At 43.6% G+C, this 9229-nt stretch overlaps 1 protein-coding gene across 1 annotated transcript in view; it reads left to right on the forward strand.

The window, feature by feature from the left end:
• Positions 1–2737: 2737 nt before the first annotated feature.
• The window catches only part of LOC311121998 (voltage-dependent P/Q-type calcium channel subunit alpha-1A-like), a gene marked incomplete at its 3' end in the record, with an annotated part of 15542 nt that continues 9050 nt past the window's right edge, over positions 2738–9229 (forward strand). The window contains exons 1-3 of the mRNA XM_084196428.1: positions 2738–2886; positions 4363–4498; positions 7315–7434. Of these exons, the coding sequence (XP_084052554.1) occupies positions 2756–2886; positions 4363–4498; positions 7315–7434 (387 nt within the window). The 5' untranslated portion in view covers positions 2738–2755. The remainder of the gene's footprint in view (positions 2887–4362; positions 4499–7314; positions 7435–9229) is intronic.

The raw sequence follows: 9229 nt of genomic DNA on the forward strand, positions 1-9229 counted from the left end.
CAATGGGGAAACTAAGTTCAAATTCAAGTTAGGATTTTGCCCCTAAGGTTGTGTCTCAAATGGCACCCTATTCCCTACATAGTGCACTACTTTTGTACCTCATCCTCCATATTCCATTTCACTTGTTAGTATATTAAATTTTCCCGTAAGAACTCCCTGTTAGCGAGCACGCTCCAACCCAGGTTCACTCCCATTCATTTAGCCGTTAGCATTTTAGCTTTTGGTCCGGATGGACATGACTGGATCTGTAGTCATGTCGCCAACAACACCACCACAGACCAGCCAATGGCAGACCTCCCTGGTCCCTCCACACTCCATATATGGGCAAAACAAAGAGGACTTCTGAGGAGCTGTTTTGACGCAGGAAGTAGAAGTTTCCCCCAGAGCCATATACAGTGCCTTCAGAAAGTATTCATACCCCTTGACTTATTCCACATTTTGTTGTGTTACAGCCTGAATTCTAAATTGATTAAATATATATTTTTTCTACCCCATAATGACAAAGTGAAAACATGTTTTTAGAAATTTTTCCAAATGTATTAAAAATGTAATATAGAAATATCTAATTTACATAAGTATTTACACCCCTGAGTCAATAAATGTTAGAATCACCTTTGGCAGCGATTACAGCTGTGAGTCTTTCTGGTAAGTCTCTAAGAGCTTTGCACACCTGGATTGTACAATATTTATTCTTGAAAAAATTATTCAAGCTCTGTCAAGTTGGTTGTTGATCATTGCTAGACAGCCATTCTCAAGTCTTGCCAAAGATTTTCAAGCCGATTTAAGCCAAAAACTGTAACTAGGCCACTTAGGAACATTTAATGTAATCTTGGTAAGAAACTCCATTGTATATTTGGCCTTGTGTTTTAGGTTATTGTCCTGCTGAAAGGTGGATTTGTCTCTCATTATCTGTTGGAAAGCAGATAATGGCCAGGTTTTCCTCTAGGATTTTGCCTGTGCTTAGCTCTATTCCGTGTCTTTTTATCCTAAAAAACTCCCTAGCCTTGCTTATGACAAGCATACCCATAACATGATGCAGCCACCACCGTGCTTGAAAATATGAAGAGTGGTACTCAGTGATGTGTTGTGTTGGATTTGCCCCAAACGTAACACTTTGTATTCAGGACATAAAGTTAATTTCCTTGCCACATTTTTTGCAGTTTTACTTTAGCGCCTTATTGCAAACAGGATGCATATTTTTGAATATTTCTTATTCTGTACAGGCTTCCTTCTTTTCACTCTGTCAATTAGGTTAGTATTCTGGAGTAACTACAATGTTGTTGATTCATCCTCAGTTTTCTCCTATCACAGCCATTAAACTCTGTAACTGTTTTAAAGTCACCATTGGCCTCATGGTGAAATGCCTGAGCGGTGTCTTTCCTCTCTGGCAACTGAGTTAGGAAGGACGCCTGTATCTTTGTAGTGACTGTGTGTATTGATACACCCTCCAAAGTGTAATTAATAACTTCACCATGCTCAAAGGGATACATTTTTACCCATCTACCAATAGGTGCCCTTCTTTGCGAGGCATTGGAAAACCGCCCTGGTCTTTGTGGTTGAATCTGTGTTGAAATTCATTGCTCGACTGAGGGGCCTTACAGATAATTGTATGTTTGGGGTACAGAGATGAGGTAGTCATTCATAAATCATGTTAAACACTATTATTGCACACAGAGTGAGTCCATGCAACTTATTATGTGACTTGTTAATCACATTTTTACTCCTGAACTTATTTAGGTTAGCCATAACAAAGGGGTTGAATACTTATTGACTCAAGATATTCCAGCTTTTCATTTTTAATTAGTAAATGTAAAAAATAAACATAATTCCACTTTGACATTATGGGGTATTGTGTGTAGGCCAGTAACACAAAATCTCAATTTAATCCATTTTAAATGCAGGCTGCAACACAACAAAATGTGGAAAAAGTCAAGGGGTGTGAATACCTTCTGAAAGCACCGTATGTATATTTCAGGGTTGGGGTCAATTATATTTCAATTGCAGTCAATTCAGGAAGTACAGTGAAATTCCAATTCTCTTCAATGCTTTTCAATGGGTAAAATTTGGAATTGGAACTTTATGAATTGACTGAAATTGAAATGGAATTGACCCCAACCCTGGTTGCCACTAAGCACTGACTGGCACAGGATCAGATCAGGTCTTCATTCTCCTAATGGTGAAGGTTATCAGATGGTTATGGTAATCTGATCCTAGATCTATGGTTAAAGCATGGGTGGGCAATTCTAGCCCTGGAGGGCCAAAGTATTTGTTTCAGTCAAATAATCAGCGAGTCCTCAATTTAGACACCAATTAATGAATAACCAACTAGAAAGCGTAATTTTTCAAGAAAGATTTTGTGACTTGCTTCAGCTGTCCAGAAGTATTTTATGTTCGTAGAAGAAGTTTAAATTGTTAGAGGCTAGTGTTGAAAAACTGAAGCTAGTGTAGTGGTGACTATTATATATACTTAGTGTTGGGCTGGAACAAAAGCCTGCACCTCCTCCCTTCTTCAGAGCTTCAATTTCCCACTCTAGGCAACTTCTAACCTCTAATCCATTACTTTACCCAATTGTGCCACCTGGTGGGAGCATGCTGCGGTGCATCCTCTCCTTTCCTCTGCGTGTGTGTGTGATGTGTTGGTATACACACCTACACACAGATGTAGGTATGTGTGTGTGTGTGTGTGTCCCTGCCTGAGTGTGTCTGATGCCAGCCCGAGGCCATGTTGTATCTCACACAGAACCGAACACCGTTAATGTTTCAGCGCATGGAGCCGCCCTCCCCCGGGGCAGGCGAAGGGGGAGGAGGGGGAGGCCCCGACGGGACGGGAGGAGGGATGCCAGGGGTCAACGGCCTCCCCGCCACAGAGCACGACCCCAACAGCATGTGAGTAGAACCGTACACTCTCTTTCTCTCTATCTCTGTCACACACACACACACACACAGCATGACCCCAACAACGTGAGTAGAAGTGATGGGTTATACATACACACACAAATACATACATAAGCATGCCAACACTCACAGTATACATACTATAGATCACATGAGGCTGCTGAGGGGAGGACAGCTCATGTGTTTGATGTATTTGACACCATTCAACTGATTCCGCTCCAGCCATTACCACGAGCCCGTTCTCTCCAATTAAGGTGCCACTAACCTCCTGTGCTGTAGATACATACACACACATATGCATACATACAGTAGAATACAGATACAGATGCTGGTTTGAATACCGGAGCCGACAAGGTGAAAAACGTGAGCAAGGCACTTAACCCTAATTGCTCCAGGGGCGCTGTACAATGGCGACCCTGGCCCTGACCCCTCTCCCTGAGTTGGGATATGCAAAACAAAAACATTTGTATAACACACTTGTGTGTAACAGGACAAATATAAGCACCCCAAAAATTATTATTACATGCACACAACCTGCACATACAAACACTTTGTACACGTTTCTCACTGGGTCTGTTTCTTCTGTTTCTACACTGTTTGGACTTTTTAGCTGCTGCATTCCCCAATGACTCTCTCTGTCCTCCTCCTCCTTCTCTGTGTGTCTCTCTGTCCTCCTCCTCCTTCTCTGTGTGTCTCTCTGTCCTCCTCCTCCTTCTCTGTGTGTCTCTCTGTCCTCCTCCTCCTTCTCTGTGTGTCTCTCTGTCCTCCTCCTCCTTCTCTGTGTGTCTCTCTGTCCTCCCCCTCCTTCTCTGTGTGTCTCTCTGTCCTCCTCCTCCTTCTCTGTGTGTCTCTCTGTCCTCCTCCTCCTTCTCTGTGTGTCTCTCTGTCCTCCTCCTCCTTCTCTGTGTGTCTCTCTGTCCTCCTCCTCCTTCTCTGTGTGTCTCTCTGTCCTCCTCCTCCTTCTCTGTGTGTCTCTCTGTCCTCCTCCTCCTTCTCTGTGTGTCTCTCTGTCCTCCTCCTCCTTCTCTGTATGTCTCTCTGTCCTCCTCCTCCTTCTCTGTGTGTCTCTCTGTCCTCCTCCTCCTTCTCTGTGTGTCTCTCTGTCCTCCTCCTCCTTCTCTGTGTGTCTCTCTGTCCTCCTCCTCCTTCTCTGTGTGTCTCTCTGTCCTCCTCCTCCTTCTCTGTGTGTCTCTCTGTCCTCCTCCTCCTTCTCTGTGTGTCTCTCTGTCCTCCTCCTCCTTCTCTGTGTGTCTCTCTGTCCTCCCCCTCCTTCTCTGTGTGCATGTGTGTGTGTGTGCGTGCGTGCCTGTGTGTGTGTGTGTCTGTGTGTGTGTGTGCCTGTGTGTGCGAGTGCTTGTGTGTGTGTGTGTGTGTATGTGTGTGCCTGTGTGCGTGTGTGTGTGTGTGTCTGTGTGCGTGTGTGTGCCTGTGTGTGCGAGTGCTTGTGTGTGTGTGTGTGTGTACCAGACCTCCAGAGGGTGGGATGACAGAGAGCCAGTCGTGGGTGACAGCTAAAGCTCAGGAGATGTTTAACAAGACGGGCAACTGGAGCCCAGAGAGACCCTACCCCGAACATCTCCATGACAACAGACACAACCCCCAGGTAACGCAACACAAACATATAACAAACACATGCAGGTCACCGTGGTAACGCAGTAACCGCACAAACTGAGGCCCAACTGGGATTCTATTGAGGTTTTCTGACAGTGGCTGTTAGTGTATAGGCCTACAGTTGTTCCATTGTGTCCTATAGGAGTAAATATGATGATGTAATACATGTGTATAGGTATACACTACACTATATGATAACTTACAGTCATGGTATGCAGGATTGGCACATGTTTTAAAGATATCTGTATAGCTTACAGTATATTCCAGTAAATTGTTGACAACACATTCTCCTTTTCTGGAGAATGTCACTCCATTGGTATGGTATATTACATCCTCATTCCTAGCCGGTATAAGGGAATGACAGACTGTCTATACTGCTAATCAACCTGTATTTATGCTGGTGATTCACTGAGAAGGGCTTGATTGGTCAAGAGATGGACAATATTCCATCCCTCTCAGCTGTGCTGCTCTGAGTCAACTTTTGGACTCTTTGAGTCGTCCCGCTCAAGGTCTTCCTCTTCAATCTCTCTCTCTCCCCCTCTATCTACATTTCACTCCGTGAAGAACTATATTCAACCTCCCACCCCTTACTGCCATACTCTTTCTTTCTGTCCTCTCTCATTCTCTCGCTTCTCTCTCCTTTCTCTCCAACACTCTCATGCCATCTCTTGGCCCATCCTCGCTGCCCCCTGGCTCAAACCAAGTCTTGGGCCTACAGGTGGGTGGTAGATGGGCTCCCCCCACTCTCTCTACCTGTTGGACTGTGCCAAGCCCACCCTGGTGTCTCATCTCTCTCAGAGTCAAATTAGTGAAGAACCATAGATATGCATGTATTCTGTGTTTTGTTACACTGTGTAAGAACATAGATATACAGTGCATTCGGAAAGTATTCAGATCCCTTGACTTTTTCTACATTTTGTTAAATTACAGCCTTATTCTAAAATTGATTAAATAGTTTTTTCCCCTCATCAATCTACACACAATACCCCATAATGACAAAGCAAAAACAGGTTTTTAGACATTTTTGCAAATTTATAAAAAAATTAAAAATGGAAATATCACGTTTATATAAGCATTCTGACCCTTTACTCAGTACTTTGTTGAAGCACCTTTGGCAGCGATTACAGCCTCGAGTTTTCTTGGGTATGATGCTACAAGCTTGGCACACTCGTATTTGGGGAGTTTCTCCCATTCTTGTCTGCAGATCCTCTCAAGCTCTGTCAGGTTGGATGGGGACCATCACTGCACAGCTATTTTCAGGTCTCAAGAGATGTTCGATCGGGTTCAAGTCCGGGCTCTGGATGGGCCACTCAAGGACATTCAGAGACTTGTCCCGAAGCCACTCCTGCGTTGTCTTGGCTGTGTTCTTAGGGTCATTGTCCTGTTGGAAGGTGAACCTTCCCCCAGTCTGAGGTCCTGAGCACTCTGGAGCAGGTTTTCATCAAGGATCTCTCTGTACTTTGCTCTGTTCATCTTTCCCTCAATCCTAGTTTCCCAGTCCCTGATGCTGAAAAACCTCCCCACAGCATGATGCTGCCACCACCATGCTTCACCGTAGGGATGGTGCCAGGTTTCCTCCAGATTTGATGCTTGACATTCAGGCCAAAAAGTTACATCTTGGTTTCATCAGACCAGAGAATCTTGTTTCTCATGGTCTGAGTCCTTTAGGTGCATTTTGGTAAACTCCAGGTGGGCTGTCATGTGCCTTTTACTGAGGAGTGGCTTCTATCTGGCTACTCTACCATAAAGGCCTGATTGGTGAAGTGCTGCAGAGATGGTTGTCCTTCTGGAAAGTTCTCCCATCTCCACAGAGGAACTCTGGAGCTCTGTCAGAGTGAACATCGGGTTATTGGTCACCTCCCTGACCAAGGCCCTTCTCCCCCGATTGCTCAGTTTGGCCGGGCGGCCAGCTCTAGGAAGAGTCTTGGTGGTTCCAAACTTCTTCCATTTAATAATGATGGAGGCCACTGTGTTCTTGGGGACCTTCAATGCTGCAGAAATTTTTTGGTACCCTTCCACAGATCTGTGCCTCGACACAATCTCTGAGCTCTACGGACAATTCCTTTGACCTCATGGCTTGGTTTTTGCTCTGACATGCACTGTCAACTGTAGGACCTTATATAGACAGGTGTGTGTCTTTCCAAATCATGTCCAATCAATTGAATTTACCACAGGTGGACTCCAATCAAGTTGTAGAAACATTTCAAGGATGATCAATGGAAACAGGATGCACCTGAACAAAATGTTGAGTCTCGTAGGGGTCTAAATATTTATGTAAAGAAGGTATATTTTTATTTATTTTTTAACAAAATTTGCTAAAATTGATCAAAACCTGTTTTTGCTTTGTCATTATGGGGTATTGTGTGTCGATTGATGTGGACATGTTTTTTAAAATACATTTTAGAATAAGGCTGTAACGTAACAAAATGTGTAAAAAGTTAAGGGGTCTGAATACTTTCCGAATGCACTGTACATGAACGCTGTTACAGTATCTATGGCTCTGTGGGAAAATGTCTACATACTGCACACTGCTGCCCATTTTAGGACTAGATAAACAGACATACAATGGAGATGCTTCCTTATTTTATAGCTACTTCACAGCCATGTTGGCAAGTGGAGACAAGACAATATACCTATTGAATAAGAACTACATAACTAACTATAGAATAGTTAAAAAAACATAGAATTATATAGAATTATAGAATCACTTACGATTCACTAATTTTAATACTATCAGAAGGACCCTCGCTCTGAGTCTCCTGCCCCTAGCCGGCAGTGGTCACGCACCCTCTGGTCTCTGTTTTGCAGACGGTAGAGATGAGAGAGATGGGGCGGGACGGGTACTCGGACACTGAGCCCTGTCACCCAATGGCAATGGACAGGCATGGTCGGACCATCTCCATGCCCCGCCTCTCAGATGACAACCAAGTGAGCACCTTCATCCCCATCCTCCTCCTCCTCATCATCATCATCATAAACCCTCCATTCCTCCTCATCCCTCCACTCTTTCCCCTCCGTCCTCCCTCTTTCCCTCGCTCTGACGATCCACTCTGACCCATATTTGTTTGTTTGTTTATTTTTGTTTATTTGTATCCCATTAGCTTTTGCGGAGGCAGCAGCTATTCTTCCTGGGGTCCACAAAATACACAAAATATGACAAGTAACAAAACACTGATACACTGATAGACAAGGACAGCCAAACAAATTTAAATTACAACGATATACAAACAATTCAACTAGAAAAATACAAGTAATAATACAACAAATAATAATGTGTGCGTTAAAGTGTCTGTGTGTGAGTGTGTTTGTTTGTGTGTGTGTGTGTGTGTGGCAAGCCACTGTTTGTTAAGACTACTACGGGTAAAGTGGTGTATCACTTTAAAAGCAGTTTCCTTACACTCTTAACAGGGTGGTGATAACAGTGTGGTGCATGCTAATGCTAACTTAAAGAGTGAAATATTAGCATGGAGATATGCTAATGCTAACTTATATAGTGAAATATTAGCATGTCGATATGCTAATGCTAACTTAAAGATGGATTCCACAGTAGGGGGAAACAGCCCCACTGGCCGCCCCATCAACGTTGTTATTGTTTTTGTTGCCGAGCTGAGGAGTGTCGTGCAGCGAAAATTCCAGTACATATTGCGCTCTTCTATCGCGCGTGCAATGATGTCCGAGGGGAAAAAACAGTATTCGTTGTTTGCAGTAACTTCTTTGTTGTTGTAATATTGCAAACGGATGTGGCTGTTTCACCATTAAGGATTCCAGCTTTAAAGCAGCCAGGTCACTCAAGATTCATTTTGAAATTAGACGTCCATCCATGTCCCAAGGACGTTGGGAGATGCCTTCAAAAGCTGCCACTAGGGCAACAGTGAGCACTGTTACCAACAAGTACAGTTGAAGTCGGAAGTTTACATACACCTTAGCCAAATACATTTAAACTCAGTTTTTCACAATTCCTGACATTTAATCCTAGTAAAAATTCCCTGTCTTAGGTCAGTTAGGATCACCACTTTGTTTTAAGAATGTGAATAATAGTAGAGAGAGTGATTTATTTCAGCTTTTATTTCTTTCATCACATTCCCAGTGGGTCAGAAGTTTACATACACTCAGTTAGTATTTGGTAGCATTGCCTTTAAATTGTTTAACTTGGGTCAAACGTTTTGGGTAGCCTTCCTAAAGCTTCCCACAATAAGTTGGGTGAATTTTGGCCCATTCCTCCTGACAGAGCTGGTGTAACTGAGTCAGGTTTGTAGGCCTCCTTGCTCGCACACGCTTTTTCAGTTCTGCCCACAAATGTTCTATAGGATTGAGGTCAGGGCTTTGTGATGGCCACTACAATACCTTGACTTTGTTGTCCTTAAGCCATTTTGCCACAACTTTGGAAGTATGCTTGGGATCATTGTCCATTTGGAAGACCCATTTGCGACCAAGCTTTAACTTCCTGACTGATGTCTTGAGATGTTGCTTCAATATATCCACATAATTTTCCTTCCTCATGATGCCATCTATTTTGTGAAGTGCACCAGTCCCTCCTGCAGCAAAGCACCCCCACAGCATGATGCTGCCACCCCTGTGCTTCACGGTTGGGATGGTGTTCTTCGGCTTGCAAGCTATCCACTTTTTCCTCCAAACATAACGATGGTCATTATGGCCAAACAGTTCTATTTTTGTTTAATCAGACAAGAGGACATTTCTCCAAAAAGTACGATATTTGTCCCTA

This window comes from Coregonus lavaretus (genome assembly GCF_964263955.1).
Source record: "Coregonus lavaretus genome assembly, contig: HAP1_SCAFFOLD_5137, whole genome shotgun sequence".
Classification (NCBI taxonomy): domain Eukaryota; kingdom Metazoa; phylum Chordata; class Actinopteri; order Salmoniformes; family Salmonidae; genus Coregonus; species Coregonus lavaretus.